This window comes from Cebus imitator, unplaced genomic scaffold (genome assembly GCF_001604975.1).
Source record: "Cebus imitator isolate Cc_AM_T3 unplaced genomic scaffold, Cebus_imitator-1.0 Scaffold180, whole genome shotgun sequence".
NCBI classification, from domain to species: Eukaryota; Metazoa; Chordata; class Mammalia; order Primates; family Cebidae; genus Cebus; species Cebus imitator.
This window is the reverse complement of record NW_016107495.1, coordinates 2,225,720-2,247,426: the sequence shown is the minus strand read 5'-3', so window position 1 is coordinate 2,247,426 and position 21,707 is coordinate 2,225,720. Positions and strand designations below refer to the sequence as shown.

Sequence of the window (21,707 nt, the reverse complement as noted above, 5' to 3'; positions counted from 1 at the left end):
CAGGTGCCATTAACCACTCAAAAAGTGTTGCCATTTCCAGAGCGAGAGAAATGCCACGCAGCTTCAAATGTAATTTTCTTCTTAAGCAAAACTCATCGCGTTAACACATGCTAACAGGAAGGAATTGTGCTTTGAGCTGTTTGAGCAGAGGGGTGAGGGCTTTCACTGAGCCCCTCACCCTCTTTTTTTATTTTTGGAGATGAGTCTCACTGTCTTGTCCAGGCTGGAGTGTGGTAGTGCGATCTCGGCTCACTGTTGGCCAAGCTGGTCTTGAACTCCTAACCTCAAGTGATCTGCTTGCCTCAGCCTCCCAAAACGCTGGAATTACAGGTGTGAGCCAGCATGCCCGGCCCCTTCACCCTCTCTCAGGGTCTCTTCTGTGAACTGGAATGTGCGTCTTCAGGAGCCTTAGTTTGCTTTTGGGCTATAGACTGGGGACAGGCACACCGGGCAAAACCAGCTTACCCGCCCCAGATGTGGTGCTACAAGTGGCACTGATGACCAAAAGCATTCCAGAATGAATCTTCCAAGCTCCTCTCTGTCTTTTGCCTAAAGCAGCACTGCCGTCCCCCAACGCGCACCCCTGCCAGTGCTGCAGTCCCCATTTTACAGGCAGGAATACCGAAATTACCACCACGACGCCAACCGAGAGTAGCTCTCTGCTCCCGACTTAGTCCTGAATTCAGCTGGAGAAGTCCTAACATTAGGAAACTCAGCTAATTGTCCCTATCATTCCTGTTCTCCTTGGCGACCACCCCTTCCCTGTGAGCCAGCAGCCTGGGCACCCAGGGTGGGCTCACCTGATAGGACCACTGCATCACCACCTTGGCCAGCCTGGACGTCTCCTCAGAGCAATTGCAGGCCTCTGGGGCAGAGCTGCAGGTTAAAACACACCAGGAATGAGAGAGGGAGGCAGTGTGGGGAAGTGGTGATCCAGGCTGCCTCCTATGGAAGAAGGGGCCTCGGAGTTGCTTAAGGAGTAGGGATGAAGAATTTTAAGTCTTAGGGGATACAAATGTTGGAAAGAAGAGAGGGTGGGTGGTCCCTTCCTGGGGGTTGGTGTGGGACGGGATAAAGCTCTTCCTGGGGGGTGGATATGGGAGGGGGCTGGGTATGGGATGGGGGTAAATATGGAATAGAGGGAAGCTCTTTCTGGGGAGGGGCGTGGGGACGGGATGGGGGATGGGCACGGGATGGGGTGGGCACGGGATGGGGGTGGGCATAGGATGGGGGATGGTCACGGGATGGGGTGGGCACAGGGTGGGGTGGGCACGGGATGGGGGTGGGCACGGGATGGGATGGGGGTACGTATGGGATGGAGGGTTGCTCTTCCTCCCCCTTCTTCTCTCAGACCTCCTCCTCCCGTCATTGCTCCTCACAGCAGATGTCCACATCCCATTCTCTTTTCCCTCCTCTGTGCCTTCTATGTCTCTCATCCTCTTCAGAGCCTTCCTTCCCCTCGACATACCCTTCTCTCCTTTTCTCCATGGCTCTTTACCTGACTTTTTCCACATGAACTTCTTTTCCAGGTTCAGAGCCAAAATTCTTAGGATTTGGCTCCAAAAATTTTAAAGTCTATGAACATTTTCAGAAATATATAGGAATCGAGTTCTGTGAAGTTAAACTACATTTAGGCTACATGTTCTTCTATCCAATTTCCAGAAGTAACACTTCTTAGCTTATGGATGTTTTGCCAAGGCGAACTCTCAAATCACTGGCACGGAGGAGAGCCTCTGGCGCGACATCAACCAGACGGAGTGTTTTATTCGTCGACTCAGTCCCCAAAACAATGCCTGGCAGAGGGCCCGGCGCACCCGTCTCTGCCACTCGCTGGCGCGTGAGCTCGCACATGTCCCTCGGCCTCCCTCGGCCTCTGTTCTTTAGGGCCCCTCACAGCCCCCACAGGCTGCACACGTGACAGCCAAGTCACGGATGCTTGTCTCATTCCACTTCCCCTTTTACCTGAGCCAAGTGTCCTGATGCTGGCCAGAGACCTCTGCAACCTCGGAGAGGTCCACCAGGTTTACAAATGCTCTGGGGACCTAGGAGGATACAGAGAGGAAGGTGAGCATTTGCCAAGTTGCCCCAGCTGCCAGGCTCTGTGGAACTTGCTTGGGCCCCATTTGGGGCATGGTTGAGTGTGATGGGCCTCCCTTTGGTTAACTGGGCATGACCCTTTGGGAGATGTTTGGTCGGGGTCAGTCTGCACTGCCAGCCCTGCATCTGTGCCATCCAGAAATGGGACCCTGTCCATCACAGTGGCACCTTCCACCAGTGTCCACAGGGCAGTGAGACCACTGGGGCTATGGGCCTGCAGGCTCCTCCAGCAGAAAGCTGCCCCCACCCCCCCAGGGAACAAAGCGAGAGGCTGAGCCGCGGCAACCCCCCATCCCCCGTGCTCAGACCCGGCAGCAGCATCACAGTCGCTGAGCAGAAAGGCCTTGAAGGTCCTCAGGCCCCCTCCATCCTATCCTTGCCCCTGACTCGGGTAGAGAGTGGTCTTGGGGAAGAGCAGGGCCACCGAGGACTCAAGGAACAGCTGAGTTTCTCTCTGAAGTTTCCTTTGCGGGAGTGGAGTGCGCTCTCCTGACCCATGTTCTCATTTGAAAGGAAGGGAAGATGGGGTCCTCTAAAGCTTCCCCTTTCCTCAGGGTTCCAATCTCCCTCCCAGGGTCCATTTCCCCACCCTGCTGGTGGCCATATGAGGGTAAACGGGCCCCACCGCCCTCTGGGAAGTCCTGAGCTTGCGACCTCACCTCCTGCTGCAGGTAATCCAGCACGCCTTTCAGCTTGTCCAGGCCACCGGCTGTGAGCCTGTTCTGTGAGAGGAGAACCTAATGAGTGAGGGTGTCAGCAAGAGGACCACGAGGAGAGGACACCCAGACTCATGACAGGCCCGTCCCCAGCAGGCAAGACCACAGGCAAAGGCCCCATCTAGACCTGGCATTCCACAAACGAGAGCGCTCCTGGAGCTTCCTAGTTTTGTCTTTGTTTCGTTCATCTGTTTTCTCCCTAACTTGTCATCCACCAGGGAGAAACCAAACTCCCCCCACGTGACAAGTTCCATCAGGAAAGGGCAAACTCAAGGCCAGAGCAAGGTCAGAAATACCTGGTGCAATTCTGAAGCTCATATTGAGGGATGGGAGACTTTCTCCCAAAGACCGAGGAATTGCTTTTTTTTTTTCCCAAAGAAAATCAGGTCCAACAGGGAAATACAATTAACCCTGGATTTAAGACCCCAGATGGGCCTCGGAACCTTCACATGATCCTACGGTATCAGCCTTTCTCCTGCCGTATTTGCCCTAAGAGAAGGGCTCCTAGAGAAAGAGTATGAGTGGGCCCTGCCACCTGAGGATTTAAAAACCTCTTCCACCCACACAATACACACACTACTCCCCTGCCTGCAGGTAATGAAAATCAACAAATAAAGGACCTCAAAAGTAGACCCTGCTTTACTGTTTTTTTCCTTTTTCTTTTTTTTTTTTTTTGAGATGGAGTTTTGCTCTGTCCCCCAGGCTGGAGTGCAATGGTGCAATCTTGGCTCACTGCAACCTCTGCCTCCCAGGTTCAAGGGATTCTATTGCCTCAGCCTCTCAAGTAGCTGGGATTACAGGCACCCAGCACCATGCCCAGCTAATTTTTGTATTTTTAGTAAATGTGAGGTTTCACCATGTTGGCTAGGCTGGTCTTGAACTCCTGACCTTAACTGACCCATCTACCTTGCCCTCCCAAAGAGCTGGGATTATAGGGCTGGGCACGGTGGCTCACACCTGCTTTACTTTTTCAATGTGAAAAATAAATTAATAAAAATTACAAGACAAACTCCTAAGTTGCCTGCAGACTGGCTGTCCCCTAAGGCAACCTGGCTTAGACAGGAAGACAAGGAGGGCCAAGGAGCTGTGCTGTTGCCTGGAGGGGACACAGGCAGTGACTCTGGAGACAACTGTCAATCACCCAGGCTGGCACCACATAGGAGGAAATGCAGTGTCCCTGTCTCTCTGCCCCTTCACCAGCTGTCCCTGCTTTGGTGTGAGGCTGGCCCCTGAGAGGCCAGTTCAGCCAGGGCTGTTACCATGATGCCTTCTGTCTAGTTTTCTCTAAGTGAGCTGCTCCCTGACCGTGACATCAAACATCACCCTCTCTTTCCTGAAGAGCCCAGGGGAACTCTGTCTAGAAGCATCCTTGCTGACCATATGTACCACATCCATTGTCCCTGTAGAGGTGGGAGACCCTGTGTGGCTCTCCCTAGAGTGTGAATCTTTCAGAAGAAACACCTGGTCAAGCTCACAGCTGTAGAGGGAACTGGGGCCCACCCAGTCATTCCCAGCACTGCATGGTTGTCACTCAGGGCAACAACTGTCCCCATTTCTCAGTAGAGACATTGTACTCCTATAAGATGTCCCTCCTCTATAACGTCACACATAGTAAACTCCTGGAACTCAAAGTCAGGAAAAAGCTGATTTCTTCAAATGAACTTCTACGTTTCCATTTTTATCATTTGCCCCCTGGTTTGGAAGAATGTCTATTATCAAATATGTGCCTGAGACCTGACTTAACTCTAATAAATTATTTTCTTGGAATTTATTCCAAGAAATGGGATTATTCAGTCACAAATTAGAAACACATTTAGGTTTCTTGAATCACACTGCCAGAGTACCCTCCAAAAGACTGCGCCTCCCCTGTCACTAAAGACATTGGCAATGAATAAATGTGTCTGTTTTCTTGTCAACAGCTTTGCTTTTTTTAAAAAATTTTTTCTTCTGATTTTTAAAATCTTACTCATTATTAAAACTAAAGGCTTTAACTAGAGAGCAGTAAGCAAATGTCCAAACCCAAAAAGCATCCTCAGGTCACTGCTGTGAGCCAGGTTCTCATTTACCTCCAAAGCATCTGCCTTTAGAGCCCCTGTCACACCGGATGGATAGTTCCTGACTTGACTCTCTCTGACTTTGGTCTTAAGAAGCTCCTAAAGAACAACTGTGGACACAGGCCCTTGTTTATTTCCCTTGTTTATTAAAGGAGCCCAAAGGTCTCCACAGCGGAAGAGACTTCCAGGTCCTAAGGTGGGGGCAGGACGGTAGCTCAACATTCCTTCTTAATGGTAAAACATGTTTTTCTTGTGTGTACTTTTCTTTTTCTGCCTCCCAGGTTCAAGTGATTCTCCTATCTCAGCCTCCCTCCCGAGTAGCTGGGATTACAAGTGCCCGCCACCAAACCTGGCTAATTTTTGTATTTTTAGTAGAGATGGGGGTTTGACCATGTTGGCCAGGCTGATCTCGAACTTCTGACCTCAAGTGATCTGACTGCCTCAGCCTCTCTAAGTGCTGGGATTACAGGCATGGGCCACCTCGTCCGGCCTGTCATGTGAACTTTTGGGAAACCCTTGACACCTGTTCTGTGAGGTCAGATGGCAGCTGCTGCCCACCTTCTCAGCATTTGCCTGTGGAGGGATCTCCAGTGGCCCCTGGGTTTCTACAGAGCACTTGTGGGGTTTTGTTTGTTTGTTTGTTTGTTTGTTTTTAAAAATAGAGTCTTACTCTTGTTGCCCAGGCTGGAGTGCAGTGGCATGATCTTGGCTCACTGCAGCCTCCGCTTTCTGGGATCAAGTGATTCTCCTGCCTCAGTTTCCTGAGCAGCTGGGACTACAGGCGTGCACCACCATGCCCAGCTAATTTTTATATTATTGATAGAGATGGGGTTTTACCATGCTGGCCGGGCTGGTCTTGAACTCCTGACCTCAAGTGATCCACATGCCTCAGCCTCCCAAAGTTCTGAGATTACAGGTGTGAGCCATCCTGCCTGGCCGTCTACAGAGCACATTTTGAAAACCACTGAGGGAGAGCTTATGCCTAAGACGTGCTTTGAGAAAAAGAAAACTGCCACGTAAGACCTTCTCAAACAAGGATTAGCACAGACAGGGAGGTGTGGCCAGAGGTACCACCAGGAGGCGAGTGGGGGTCTGGGCTGTGAGGAGGGCAGTGCCAGGAGGGCAAAAGAGCCAGGTCCACAAGGAGGAATTTATTTCAGGCTCCAAAGCCTTGGTGGTTTTTATGCAACAGGAAAAATCAAGATACAAGAAGAAATGGAATAAAGAGGGAATTTGAGCAGGTGCTAGCAGGTGTTGCTATACTTAGCTAAATTTATGGACCTCAAGTTACTGGTTTACAGCTGTTTAAAAATGAGGAGTGAGCATGATTACTTTTGTCATATGTTTGTCACCAATTAAAAGTGTGGGCTTCGAAGTGTGAATAAACTCATATGTAATCAACATGACTAGAGTTTGAGTGAATTTCTCATGTGGATAAAAATCATTAAGTCTGAGAACAAGAGTTGGAAAAGTTGTAGAGAGTAGGTGCTCACTGCCACTGGTGGAAATATGAGAGGTCAGCCACTTTGGAAGGCAATTAGGCAGAGCCTATTATAACCCAAAGACTGGCATAAGAATCTACTCTGGGCACTTTTCTTGAGACTGCTTTTATCTTGACCCACAGTATGAGGTGTGTTTCACACCTCAATCCAGTACAAGTATCCATATAGAAAGAAGTACCTAATGTAGATGATGGGGTGATGGGTGCAGCAAACCACCATGGCACATGTATACGTAGGTAACAAACCTGCAAGTTCTGCACATGTACCCTAGAACTTAAAGCATAATAATAATAGTAATGAAAAGTCTTTACTTAAACCAGAAAAAAAATGCAAAATCTCATGAATCAACGCTTCCCTTACTACATGCAATGAACTCAAAGATTTTAGAGTTTATTCTATTTTTTTTTTACAATTTTAGTTGCAATCCTTTAAACTGATTTTTTGACTCATTAATGTACTTCAGTCCACAATTTGAAAATCACTGTATCTAGAAAAACTCTTCCACATATTCAAGTAAATGAGCAAGACTCCGTTAATTGTAATATTGTTTATAATAATGAAAAACGAAAAACACCTAAATGGCCATCAGTATAGGAAAATGGTGAAATAAAATGTAGTAAATTCACACAACAAAATACTCATGTAAGAGAAACAAACTCATTCCATGTGTATCAACATCACTAGATTTCAACAATACTTGGTTTGTGAAAAAAATTGTTCAATAGTACATACAATATAATACTATTTATGTTAAGTCCCTCTCATACATACATGCATGCAAAATAATGCTTGGATTTATAGATATGTAAGAGGTTTGCAAAGAAAAGAGAGGATTAGGGAGGTGGCCGAAAGGATATCTATTTTAGCTTTAACTGATGTTTTAGTTTTTAGAAGGAAAATATTTGTGTACTGCTTGCATAACTAAAAACATGAATAAATAACATGTAAACAAACACATGTGCACAAGAATACAACATGTATTCGCAAATGCTTGAAGACATAAATACATAAAAGCACACAAGAATTTATGTAGGAATGTTTAAACACAGAAAATAAGACAAAAAAGAAAAAAATGGTAAAAAAAGAAAAAAGAAAAAAATTGAAAATAAGAAAAAAGGTAAAAAAAAAATTAAAAAAAGAGACAGGAATGTTTAAACACAAGACAAAGTACATGGAAAATCATCAATGGGTTTAAGTATTCATGAATGCATTCACACATTTTAAAAAATCAAATGCTAACATGAACAAAGTAATCATAAATACAATCGCATGTGTCTGTGTGTAAGATGAGAAAATGAATTTATACATGAATATGGTAACATAGATGAATGAATGCATTAGTGAATATATAGAAGAATGCAGCAATGTCTAAATGCTTGTTTGAACATTTCAGTACATGAATGCGTAAATGCATGAGTTAATGTCATGAATTAATCAATATGTAGAGGAATACAGCAATGTCTAAATGCTTGAACATGTCAATGCATGAATGTATACATTCATGAAGTAATGCATAATGACCAAAATGGGGGACTGTGCAGAGAACAAATGAGGCATGTAAATTTCACTTGGCACTGGAGAAAACAGAGGGTAAACTGGAACAATAAATCTTCACTATCTACATGCTAGAAACCCAGGAAGGCTGCAGGAATATTGACCAATGAGAGCTAGTCAGGAAGGTGGATTTCCATCAACAATGAGAGCTAGTCAGGAAGGTGGACTTCCATCAACAATGAGAGCTAGTCAGGAAGGTGGATGTCTATCTCAAGGCTGACATCACTAAAAGAAGGGGAGTTTGGATGGTGAGCCAGTAGTCAGCAGGAGTGTGGGGCACTTGAAGGGAGCCAAGGGTATCTATAGTAGGAGAGGGGCACAGAAAAGAGAGTACCACCTCAAGAAGCTCCGCCATGCCTGTGCCTTGGCCTGGAGGGTGACGAAGAGGACAAGCTGGTCCCACAAGTGGCAGGGCCAGCACGGTAGCAGCCTGGCTTCAGCATCCTGAACAAGAGTCCAGGTGTCATTTATTTCACCATGGCTTAGATTACTAAACCACCCCTTACACTTTCAACTGATCCTATTCTGAATGATCTTCAGTAAAGACTTAAGTCATCGGTATTCACCTACATAAATAATAAATGAGACCACATGTTTCATGTCCTGTTCCTAGGAAAACCGAAGCGCTTGGAGGATACAGTGTACTTTGATAAACAGGAGGTTTCCCAGTACAGGTATAATTCATGGACCAAGGGGTGAGGATAGTATGCACCCTGCTTTATTTCCTAAATTCAGAACTTATGTGAAATCAGAATTAAAAGCGGCAAGATAGTTTTTAACCAACCAGGATGCTAATTTTCTCAGTTGCAGAATGACTGTTGACTTGGCTTCTATTTCCTTTTCCTAATATGAGGGATGGTAAGTAAAAAACACCTGTTCCTTGTGACAGCTATGAATGCATGCCATATGTACATTATGAATTATCTAATGTCACTAACTGTACTTAAAATGATTAAGATGATCAAATTTATGTTATGTATATATTATCACAATAAAAAAGTTGAACCAAAAAAAATCCCATAAAACACCTGTCCGAGTGTATGTTTAAGTATCTGACTGTGTCTATCCATCTATCTATCCATCCATTCATCCATCTATCCATCCACCTATCCACCTATCCATCCATCTATTCATCCATTTATCCATCTATTCATCCATCTATCCACCTCTCTATTCATCCATTCATTTATTCAGTTCTAAAATAAGTGGATCAGCCCCAGCCTGACAGCTGGGGATCAGGTAATCAGGCCGGTTTAGTTTACTCCCTTTCCACCCCAGCATCTGCAATCCCTCAGCTCCCTCAGGCTGCCATTTACCTGTTGAGCAGAGGGGCACAGGTAACACTGGCTTGTGTTGCTGAAGAACACATTGATGAGCTTCCAGTCAAGTTCAAAGTCAAGTTGCTGAAGAAAAGGGCAACAGTGTAAGGGGTGGTTTAGAAATCTAAGCGGTAAGACCTTGAACCAAAATAATATCTTTTTGTGTCTTTCAATGTCATATGCCCATCCCTGAAAATCACATTATGAATTTTTAATAGTATATGGCAGGAGTTTAAAGTGGTATAACTGCTCTAGACTGACCAAATATACCCAAAACTTTTTTAAATTAGAAGACACACTTTTTGACCCAATCATTTCATTTCTCCAAATATATTTTAAGGAAACTAGGATACAGGAATGATTCAGCTACAATGATGAAGCTTTATGCATAAGACAGAAAAACTGGAAACAACACAAATGTCCAAAACAGTAGATTGCTGTGTGAACTGTGGAATACTCATGAGATGAAACACTACGTAGCTATTAAAATGATGCTGAAAAATGTAATTATCATGGGAACTAACCTACTGAGAAAAATAGGTTATTAAAAAGTATCTCCAGTAACATCCCTGTTTTATAAAATATATAAAGATATATATGCTTGGAAAAAATATGGAAGGGAATATACACCAAGTTATTAACCATAATTATCTTTGGGTTATTAGGCTTAAGGATGGTTTTACTTTTCTTTTTGCTTATCTTTGTTTTCTGATTTTTTCCAGTAATGAACATGCATCTCTTGTACAACCAAAAACAAACTGGCAGCGTGGTGCAGCTGAAGAACATCGGACTGTGAAGCAGACACGTTAGATTGTGGCTCTAACTGGTCGTGTGAACTTGCACAGGTCACATGACTTCTGGGAACTTCAGTTTCCTCATCTGGAAAATTACAGGGCTAGACACAGGATCTCTTCTCTATTTTCCAGAATAAGCATTATTTCAGAAATTCTGGAATTCTCCTGTTAGAGGAACACAAACTTTTTGGTGCAGACCCTGCTCTAGTCCGTGTCCTTATGTGACTTAGAGTGACCTTCACTTCAATTCCTGAACTCTTTAATGTACGCATGGCTGGCTGAAACAGCAGCTTCCCTTGGTTCCAGCAGTCCAGGCTCGGTGCCTAGATCTAGTTTGCTAGCAAGGCTTGCCTTGGTTTGATACTTGCCCATAAGGGTAACAGAAAAGATCGAAGGATGCTTATTACAAACTTATATAGGTTATTGAGTAAATAGTGTCCACGCTGTTAGGAGAATGGTACCAAGGCACCAGCATGTATGTGACAGGGGCTTCCACCTCAGAACTAAAATTAATATGGTAATTATTAATGACAGCACACACCACTGTAATACACAATGCAAGCTGCAGGCTTTTATTGCGTATTGAGTCTCTGCCAGGCACATCTAATACCTCATTTAATCCTCCCCAAACCCTATGCTGCAGCTCTTTTATCACCCCATTTCATAAACAGGAAAACCGAGGTTTGGGGAGGTAAGTGCCTTACCCAACATCATACAGCTAATAGGTGGAGACTTCAGAATTCAAATTCAAACCAGTCTCACCTGGAACTGAAGCTCTCCACCGCCTCCCTTTGGGAGAAGTCATTTAGTCCATCTGTTGACTTTCAGCAGGACGACACAGAAAACCGTTCTGAACAGAATTGGTCCTTTTGGCTGAGCATTATGGCTCAATCTATAATCTCAGCACTTTAGGAGACCAAGGCTGGCAGATTGCTTGAGCCCAGGAGTTCGAGACCAGCCTGGGCAACATGGCAAAACCCCGTCTCTACCAAAAATATAAAAAGTAGCCAGTCTCATAACTGACCTCGAACTAAATAGATAATAACAACAAAGAAGAATTGGTCCTTTCCTTTAATGACTGCCAGAGAATGGCAAAAACATGTTTGAAGAACCCAGGCCACACTAGCTGCCAAGTGCATGGTAAAATGGTGCCAGGGCCATCATCACTTTTTTCTGCCTGCCCTGCAGCAAACCCAGGCAGCCCAGCCACGCCGGAGTTGGAGGGAGGCTTACCGGGTTTTCTTTCATGTTTCTCACCAGTTCTCGAGCCTGAATCCACAAGTCTCTGTGCAGAGGGAGGGAAACAAAGAAAAACCAGCTAAATGTTATTTTGTCAAGGGCTGGAAGCTTGCCCCTTGCCATAGCTCAGGTGCCAGTCTCTAAGCCTGAACAAATCCTGGCTTCTGAAGGGTGGGCTTTAACCTGCTTTTCAAAATGAGGCTCATCAGGCGGACTGAAATCAGCTTGAGGGGATATTTTGGCTTTGGCTTAAATATTTCTATTCTTAAGCCTCTTTGACTTTGCCAGCTCCCCAAATCCTCCTATGTGTTAAAGACCAGTAGGAATATATAACCCCAGAGAGAGACAAAAAGGGGACTTACTTAGCACCATCGTGGGGTATGACTCTCTTCCCAGTGGGGCACACGGGCATTGGAACAGAAGGATTGAAATGTCTGATGATGTCTGAAAGGACTAAAGAGAGAACTGGTTTGAGGCCCTGGCCTTCACCAGCTGACGGTCACCTCTGAAGACTAACCTACCTAGTGCCGGGAGTGGAGGCTCTCCTATAATCTCAGTACCTTGGGAGGCTGAAGCAGGAGGATCACTTGAGCCCAGGAGTTTGAGACCAGCCGGGGCAACACAGCGAAACCCTGTCTCTATGAAAACAAAAATTTGCTGGGTGTGGTGGTGCTCACTTGTGGTCACAGCTACTTGGGAGGCTGAGGCAGGAGGATCGCCTGAGCCCAGGAGGTCAAGGCTGTAGTGAACTGTTTCTGCCACTGCACTACAGCCTGGGCAATACAGCAAGACCCCATTTCAAAAAAAAAAGACTGACCCCCTTCCTCTAGGGTGAGCTGCCAGGGTGGCCGTCCCTATTCCAACGCATGGTCCTTCCTCACACCCTGCCTGGGGCTATGAGGATACCCCCATAGCCTCTGTGAGGTTATCTGTACCCCTGCAGCACGCCCCTGGAAGTGAAGGAGCTAAAAATGAACATCTGCCAAGTGCAAGGCCAGGCCCAGTGCTAAGCGCTTTACATGTGTTCTCTCACTTCATCCTCAGTAACAAACCCATGGCAATATTATCTCCAAGACAGAGAAGGGGAAACTGAGACTGAGAAAAGTCAGGCCAGCTGCCCAGGGTCTCACGGCTAACTAGGTTGCTGGGGTTTGAACCAGAGTTCTGGAACACCAAGGCTTTTCACTGTCATGTGCTACTGTCTCATTAGAGAAAGTGACACTGGGACAGGGACTCAGGCTTCCTTCCAGCCCCACTCCCTCCTCCTGAGAGTGACAGCAGGGTGGGAAACCTCCAGGGAGCACACAGAGAACATGTCCCAGAGCTGCCAGCCAGAGGACCGCTAAAAATAGTGCTGTCAGGAGTAGTTAAGTCGTGTCTTGCTCCAGAGAGCGAACAGGGCAGAGCTGGGAGAGAGTGTCACGGGGGGGGGGGGGTGATGTCTCCACTCCTCCACACAACTCCCTTTTCATTTGCCCCCATCCAGAAGTGCCTCAGGGCTTCATGGGAGCAGGATCCAGAAAGTGGCTTTAAAGATGCTCCCTGTAAAGGAAGCTTACACTATGCAGGCAGCAGGCAGGCTGGGGTGGGAGACTTCCAGGTGGGCCTGGAAGTCAGGAGACTGGTCACTTGGCTTTGCAATCTTGGGCAGCCTCCTAACTCGTGTGATTCCATTTTCCCCATCCTTACCCCAAAATAACAAACTTCATTCTCTAATCCCTGAATGGCTTGCAGAGAAACCCATTTCCACCTGTGGTGGGAAAGCGGGGAAAGTTCTGGGCTGGGTTCAGATTTACAGGGACAGCATGAATGCGTGCATGGGTGAGGGGCACTATTGCGCCCTCATCTGAAGGTGGTCTGTAAGGATCAGTGACAAAACACAAATATTTGGTGACAGGTCTGAAAGAGACTGCTTTCTGAATGAAAGGTACCTGTATACATGCTTTGTGATCAAACACGATCTTGGATCTTTTTTCTTTTCTTTTCTTTTTTTAAGACAGTCTTGCTCTGTCTCCCAGGCTGGAGTGCAGTGGTGCAATCTCGGCTCACTGCAACCTCCACCTTCCAGGTTCAAGTGATTCTCCTGCCTCAGCCTCCCAAGTAGCTGGGACTACAGCCGTGTGCCACCACGCCCAGCTATTTTTTGTATTTTTAGTAGAGATGGGGTTTCACCATGTTGGCCAGGATGGTCTCCATCTCTTGACCTCGTGATTCTCCCGCCTGGGCCTCCCAAAGTGCTGGGATTACAGATGTGAGCCACTGCGCCCAGCCGACCTTGGATCTTTTCACATAAATTTGCCAGTCATTTTGTTTTAAGTCTGCTGTGTACTTGGTATCCTCACTGTCTCTGAGTTCCCTGGCAGCAGCGAGGTGAGGACAAAGGGCACAGCCCATGGGGCTGGACCACCTGGGTTCACAGAGACCCTGCTACTTACTGAACACATAGCCTCAGGAAAGTCCACTTACCTCCCTGACACTCAGGTTTCCCACCTGCAAAATGGCCATGGTGGGTGACAGCATGGCTAGGTTTGGAGATCTCAAAGATCGGGAGGGCTCTAAAGTTCTGAGACTGACGGTCAGGCGGGCTGAGCCCGAGCCAGCCCCATCTCACGCTGCTCAGGCCTGGATGTCCCCAGAGCACTTTCTTCGGGGAAGACCTGCTCCTCCTGCTGGTCCAGCCGCCCAGCCGAGCTTGCAGCTGCGGTTTGCCCTCCTCCATCCTTCCCCATTGGGTAGGCTGGAGTAAAAGCGAGATCTGCCCTCACACTTGCTTTCTATGGCACCTGTCGCCTGCTGGGCTTCCTGGCCGCTCTGCTTAGAGAGGGGCAGTCAGTCTTGTTATAGGGCAAATTGGCAGGAAAACTTGAGACAAACTGAGAAATTAGGCAAAGCAGCAGCTGCCTGTGTGGCTTCAGGGTCTAAACCATATTCCATCTTCCCAGACACCCCCAAACACCCACTTCTTTTTTCCTACCACTTAAAGACCAACAGAGCCAAGCCCAGGCACAGGGGTGATACCACGGAGTTGAGAACAGGCCTCCTCTTTCAGAGCCCTTTGATCCTCTCCAAGGGGACCCTCCTGCCTATGGCTTTGGCCACCAACATCCTCTCACCTGTCAATCAGATCTGGGAGGGCTGAACCACCAGGCTCAACCTTCCCTGCTGGACCATGAGTTCTGAAGGCAGGGCCAGCGTCCTGTTCACCCCTCTGCTTTCCAGGGAACCTAACAGTTCACAGGCCCCTCCTTTAAATTCACAGGCTGAATTGACAGCACTAGCTGCCCGACTTGTTCGTTCCTTCCCAGGAGCATCAGTTCAGCAGAGTGCTTGCGTTGTAGGCTACGTCTCTTGCTCTAATATGCACAGTGAAGCGGTTTCCCTTATTCCTGATTTATGAGCACCAAGCATAGGAGACTAACATCACACCAAGCTGAGCCAGCTGCCGTTAAGGAGCTTTAGGATGACTTGAAAGAATTATAAGAAACCCGATATTAAATTTAAAAAAACTCAATTATGATGGTTTATTCATAAGCACATTTGTAAATCAAAAGGCCAAAGTGCTAACAGTAATTATCTCTAGATAGCAGGATTGTAGTTGACTTTTATTTATTTTTATTTCATTTGCCTGAACTCAATTGATGTCTTGTATTTTTACAAGCAAGGGAGATATTACAGAATAAGACTGAAAATTCGGCTGGGTCCTCTCCCTGGGTGAGAGGAGTGAACCATGGACATTTTCCCTAGATGAAGTCTAGCCCTGGGTCTGGGGGTACAGGAACCTTAGGACTCTGGCCCAGATACCCACTCCAGCTGGTACCTAACCCCTCTCCTGTGTTCTCATATCTTAACCCAATGCCCAAGGGCTTCTCTTTGCCCAGAGACCCTGGATCCATTTCTCACACCTCCATTCAGGGTATGTGACTTTTCACATCCTGGCTTCCTCATCTGTGCTCTTAGGACAGCCTCCCTTTCTCCTGGGCTCCGGTGAAAAAGTGGCTGCTAAAGTCCATTCTCCTTATGAAAGAGGATGCTGCTGTGTTGGGAGGGAGGGGCACTCTGAAATCTGGCCATGAAAACCAGAACTCACCTGTCATGATTTCCACACACACACGCTGTGGCCTTTCTTCAGTCCTGCAGGTAGAAGCAGGCATGTGAGCGTCAGGCTGCATTTGTCACCTGCTGACAGCCCTTCCCCTTGGCTGTGGTCTATTTCATAGCAGTCTTTGGCCTAGCCTGGCTCTGGTTCTGGGATTATTCTTCCTGGGGTTAGAGGCACAGCTCAAGCGGCCATGGAGTAGCCAAAATGGGGAAAACAGCTCTCTCTGGACCCTTCTCTGCTCCTCCAACCCACTCTCATTGGCCCCAACCCTGCATGGTTCCCCAAGAGCAGGGCAAGGAGACCTGGTGGGGAGAAACAAGAACTCCATCTATTAGCCTTTGCCACTTCTCCTCATTCACCCCAAGGACCCACTGGATTCTCAGGCGCAGGGAAGTTTGAACCAGGAGGCTGGGTTCTGGGAGCTTCTTTGCCACCTTCTCAGAGGGCAGCCCTGAGCAAGGCACTGAGCCTCCCTGGCCCCCAATGTTTCCCATCAATAAAGCAAGGAGATTAGATAGGAGCATCTCCAGGCTCCTTTCTGCTCTCCGTGGTTTTAGGATAGTTACCACTGTTGCTTCTCCAGATCGCCAGTCCCTGGGTCTGGATCTGGAGGCTGGAAAAGATATTCAGTGTTAACACACAGCCAGGGGAGGAGGCAGAACCTCTTATAGTGAGACCCCAAGCTGCCTGTCAGAACTCCCACTCCTGCCAATCAGAGGGAACCTACAAGGCCAGGGTTGGTGGCTCTCGCCTGTAATCCCAGCACTTTGGGAGGCTGAGGCTGGAGGATCCCTTGAGGTCAGGAGTTGGAGACCAGCCTGCCGATATGACAAAACCCTCTCTCTACTAAAAAAAAAATACAAAAATTAGCCAGGTGTGTGGTATGTGCCTATAATCCCAGCTACTTGGGAGGCTGAGGCAAGAGATTCACTTGAACCCAGGAGGCAGAGGTTGCAATGAGCCAAGATGGCACCACTGCACTCCAGTCTGGGCAAGAGAATGAGACCCTGTCTCAAAAACAAACAAACAACAAAAAATAGAACCTGTGGAGAAAGACAAAGCCTCCTTCTGCAGGGAGGAAAACCTTTGGCTTCCTCTGCAGCATGTTTGTCAGACCTTGGAGTGACAGAAGGTGTGGAATGGTTCCCTTGGCTTAGATTTGAATGTCACCTAAAGTCATACTAACCTTCTCTGCAGAAACAAAGGATTGTTTTATTATGACACCCCAAAATCTAGAATTTATTTTGTTGTTTCTCTCCCCTGACTAGACCATGAGAGCCATGAAGGCAGGAGTGTGTCCATTTTAAACTTGACTATGTTCCTTGGACCTAGAACAGTGCCTGGACATGTTTTAAGTATTCGATAAATATACGCTAAATCCATATTTTTGGGATGAACAAGGTAAGTTTCTGGTTTCGCCCTTGGTAAACTGCTGGGCAACACAGGACATCAGCTCTCTGCTGAAGTTCCTAAGTCTAGGACTAGATTTGAGACCACAGTAACTCGCCTGGGAATCATGTCCTTTGCAAGCTCCCAGAAAGCTTGGAATCATGCCCAGAACGTATAAAATATTCAGCAAATCTTAGCTCTCCTTGGTTGTATTATTTTCTCAGTTTCTGATGTCAATTTTATCTCTCAAAATTCCTAGAAGACAGCATCTCCGGGTGTGGTGGCGACAGGCAGACAGCTATGCCACATCACCCACTCCAGCCTGCACCATTTCCCTTTAAAGGGCCCGTCTGTCCTGACCACCCTGCCACAACCGGCACCCGCCTGTAGACCTGGGTCACATCTCTGCAGCTCTCCAGGTAGGACAGGTGGACTGGGAAATCCCACTAATTAGAGACAGCATCCTTTGCTCCTCAATAAGAGAGAAGCTAAATCTCCCAGGGAGACAAACAAAAAATCACACTAAGATGCAAGTCAGGGATTACTTTAAAAGATGCCCGACAGGTTAGGTAATGGGGGGAGCAGGCCTCCTAGGCCTATGGCAAATTGGACAGCCTGGGCCCAAGCACATGGAGCACCTCCAAGAGTCATTTTTCAAGAGGAACTGGAAATGTGAACATCTGAAGTCTGATTTCAATGTTGGCAGCTGATTCAATGAAAGACAAAGCATCAGTTAGGACCACCGATTTGCTTGTGGTAATTCATTAACTGATAGATCTCCCCCCTCCCAAATGAACTTGATCGGAGGAGAGGGTGGTAAAGAGAGATGCTGGGAGGAAAGAGGAGAGAATAAGAGGAACCAGGCCAGGAGAAGGGGTGGGGGAAGAGCTCCGAGGGCAGCCACAGAAAGGGAAGGCTGCGGCTAACCCAGCCAACTCCCACGTCCCCATTGTACCCACTGCAAGCCACTTTCCCTCCACACTCTTCATTTGCTGAATGCCTGCCTTGTGGCAGTTACTGTGACTCTGGGGCTGCAAAGCTAAATAAGACACAGGCTCTGCCCTCAAGAAATTTTATAGAGTGAATTGTAACCTCCTTGGCAAGGAAAATTGTCTATGACACTAAGTTAGAAAAAAAAAAAAAAAAACCTTGCAGATAGGATATTGTAGTGTGATCCCATTTAGGTTTTATATATACCGTGTGTCCCTATGTATTGCTGTACAGTACATTGAAGAATGAGTGAGAATGTATATGTGTGTGTACGTGTGTGTTTGTTGAGGCAGAGGAATAAACGACGTGAACAGGGTCTTCTATTGTGCATACATCTGTTTTTTCTTACATTGAACGTGTATCAACAAGTTATTTGCATAACTTCTAAAAACACTTACATAACTGACTTTTGAAGTTCTACCAGGAAAAGGGGGTACTTGGCTGTAATCTATAGCAATTAAACAAAAGCTAGTTGTAGTCCCAAAGAAGTCTTGTACCTTCGTTACAAAAGGCTCCAGGCACTCAAGGCAGAAGTATCAGCACTATGGACTTTTTTCTTTTTAAATTCACTGTCTTCCATTCTTTTGCCCTGGTCTGGCTTTTAAAATACACATCCCAGGTAAGTTCATGATGGCCATCTGTCTCTCAGGACAGAGGAAGGGGGCTTGCAAGGAACGGTGCTTTCAGGATTTACCCTGAAGGTTGAGGCACCTGCCAGCATGCAGACTATGATTCTGGGGCTGGGAGATCATCCTGATGGAGCCGTCTTCCTGAGATGCGGGCAATGAGTGGCAACAGGAGCTGTCAGCCCTGAATAATTCATGGATAAAGAGTTCTTTCTGAGATGAGACCAAGGGGTACAAGTCGCTGATGGGTTTAAAGTTAGAGGCCCGACGCTTGGTGGAGATTTCCCTGCCCAGGTAGAGGGACCCAAGATTCCTGAGCCAGCACGTCCCACATCCTGGACTCCGGGATGTCAGTATCAGCGTGCACAGACACACAGGTGTAGCAACGTCAGTCTGCTATCTGGGACACAAAAACTCTGTTCTCACTTATTTCCATCTCTGATTTCACCTCTCTTGTCAAGGGTAACCCTCCACCCTTACCCTGACCAACACGCACAGTCACAAGTGCAATTTAAAGACCACCAGCATAGACAAAAGAGAATGTGGGTGGGGAGCTCTGCCTGCTTTCAGGGGGCCCATGGTTGGTTTCCTAAGGCTCAGTCTCTACCTTGACACACCGTCACCTCCTCATTCTTCTTCCTGCTATGCCCATTTCCCCCACTTACAACTGTGATCAGGGTAAGGTTCTAGCAGAGGTGGCATTGATAGATATGGCGGGGCCAACACTGTCTAGGCAGGGAGTCCAGGACAAGTTCCAGAGAGGTAGAAACTGGTTAAGAAGAGAAGATGGTGGAAGACAGGTCCAGGGTCTGAGGACGTTAGTGCACTGGCATCGTGCATGGCGTGGTGAGCTGGGGCTTGCAGCTACGAGGGGAGGGGCTGAGGAATTCTGGGAGGTGGTGTTGGGAGGTAGACTCTGGGGGAGTGAGGAGAGTGTCCTGTTTGTCAGGGTATGGGAGGCGTGGTCAGGCTCTGGGCAGAGTGGAGACTGATAAAGAAGCACTCTGTCCAGCTGGGCTGGTGCAACTGGGGACAGCAAGGCTGCGGAGCTTAGCTAAGACAAGGAGGAGGGCTGTGGGGAAATGCCGACATTCTCCTCTGCTCTCCAACCTTCTCTCCAGATCCCTTTCTCTTTTTGTCTTTCTTTCTCCCTTATTTGACCATATAACATATACCACTTAGGATTTATTAACAACAAATGTATGAAAAGACACTTAATATACTAATCATCAGGGAAATGCAAATCAAAACCACCATGAGACATCACCTCATACCCGTTAGGATGCCTACTATTAACAACCAACCAACTGACCCACCCCAGAAAACAGGCATTGGTGAGGATGTGGAGAAATAAGAATTCTTGTGCACTGTTGGTGGGAATGTAAAATAGTGTAGTCACTGTGGAAAACAGTATGGCAATTTCTCAAAAAGTTTAAATAACAGAATTATTATATGATCCAGCAATCCCACATCTGGGTGTATATACCCAAAAGAAATGGAAGCTGGGACTTAAACGATATTTGTACACCCAGGTTCATTCATAGCAGCATTGCTTGCAATAGCCAGAAGGTTAAGCAACCCAAGTGTCCACTGACAGATGGCGGAATAAAGGAAATCTGATATAGATATACAAGGAAATGTCATTCATCCTTAAGAAAGGAAGGGAAATCTGGCAATGGATGCACTCCAAGGACATTATGCTGAGTGAAGCCAGTCACAAAAAGACAAATACTGTATGAGTTCACTTACATGAAACATAAGTATATGATTTTATTTATTATTGTTTTTGAGTCTCACTCTGTCGCCCAGGCTGGAGTACAATGGCATGATCTCAGCTCACTACAACCTCCTCCTCTCGGGTTCAAGTAATTCTCCTGCCTCAGCCACCTGAGTAGCTGGAATTACAGGCACCCACCACCATACCAGCTAAATTTTTTTATATTTTTAGTAGAGATGGGGTTTCACCATGTTGGCCAGGCTGGTCTTGAACTCCCGACCTTAGGTGAGCTGCCCACTTTGGCCTCCCAAAGTGCTGGGATTACTGGCGTGAGCCATCACGCCCAGCCAATTTCACTTATATAAGGTCCTAGAGTTACCAAAATAGAGAGAGAGAAAGTAGTATGGTAGTTGCCAGGGACTAACAGAAGAGGAGAATGAGATGTTATTTCATGGGTGGAGTGTTTTAGTTTCGCAAAATGAAAAAACTCTGGAGGTCGGCTGCACAATGATGTGAATATACTTAACACTAGTGAACTATACCCTCAAAGATGGTAAATTTTGTGTTATATGTATTTACCACAATTGCAAACAAAATTTAAAAAGTTTACAAAGATTGGTGTATTTTTAAAGATTTACAAAGCAGGTAAGAAAATTGTTTTATCTTATAAAGTTTGAAAGATTACTTTTAAAATTTTCTGTAATCTTTGAGTTAATTAGTAGATTTAGTTTATTAATGAGAAACTCCAAAAGTTTCTTCACCTTGATGTAGAGAGGCATTCGATTTAAAAAAATAAAAAGATTCAATCTCCTGGATGTATCCAGTTCATATAATATTCTCGCCCAAATGAAACATTCTGCCCAATTACCAGGAGCCCATTCAGAGGATCATCAGTACCAAACTCTGTCTCCTACTCCAAGCTACTTCAAATACTCACAATTTCCAGATTGCCAATGGCTGCCACAAATTTAATATCAGGAGGCTTCAGAGAGTGAACTGTGGAGACAAGAACCCATATAGGAAGGTCAGATCTACATTCCCCATGATGTCAGCCAAGGATGCCATATGGGAGAGGACACCGCATTCCACAGTCCCCGGAAAGCTGTGGCGGTCCAGTCTATTGGCCACAGAGTATAATATCAAAGACCACGCAGTGCCTGGGAACCCTAGGAATCCTGTGTGAAAGATGCTGTCTCCCCTCTGGGAGCCACACTGTTAACTGGACTTGGGGTGTCTAAACAGGTGACCGGTGGAAGGTCACTCATGGCCCTCATTTTCCCCCTATCCTGGACCCCATTTTGCCTCTCACTTCCTTCTGTCCCAGAGCCTTGCATTTCTGGGCCACCATTAATAAGAGGACATCACATTAAGATTAAAACCACCTGGATACCAAAAGGATCACTTTAGCTTGAAGATTGCCAGAGAATAGCATTCAAAGCCTGTGAACACACCTCCATATCTGATGCAAGCTGTCTGTAAATGCCATGCAAGGAAGTCACCTGGACCTTGGCTCACTGGCATTTTTAGCAACAAAGTCTCTCTAGAAATCACTGATCATACTCCCTGGTCATGTTACAGAGCATTTAAATGTAAGCCACCTAAAGAAGACAT

At 46.5% G+C, this 21,707-nt stretch overlaps 1 protein-coding gene across 1 annotated transcript in view; it reads right to left on the bottom strand.

The window, feature by feature from the left end:
* Positions 1-21,707, bottom strand: part of PLB1 (phospholipase B1) — a 138,549-nt gene that overhangs the window by 104,628 nt on the left and 12,214 nt on the right. Inside the window, exons 4-12 of the mRNA XM_017545647.2 lie at positions 21,034-21,092; positions 15,941-15,987; positions 15,363-15,406; positions 11,638-11,728; positions 11,270-11,321; positions 9,240-9,326; positions 2,757-2,819; positions 1,963-2,042; positions 801-876 (exon numbers count right to left, since the gene is read on the bottom strand). Coding sequence (XP_017401136.2) covers positions 801-876; positions 1,963-2,042; positions 2,757-2,819; positions 9,240-9,326; positions 11,270-11,321; positions 11,638-11,728; positions 15,363-15,406; positions 15,941-15,987; positions 21,034-21,092 — 599 coding nt within the window. The remainder of the gene's footprint in view (positions 1-800; positions 877-1,962; positions 2,043-2,756; positions 2,820-9,239; positions 9,327-11,269; positions 11,322-11,637; positions 11,729-15,362; positions 15,407-15,940; positions 15,988-21,033; positions 21,093-21,707) is intronic.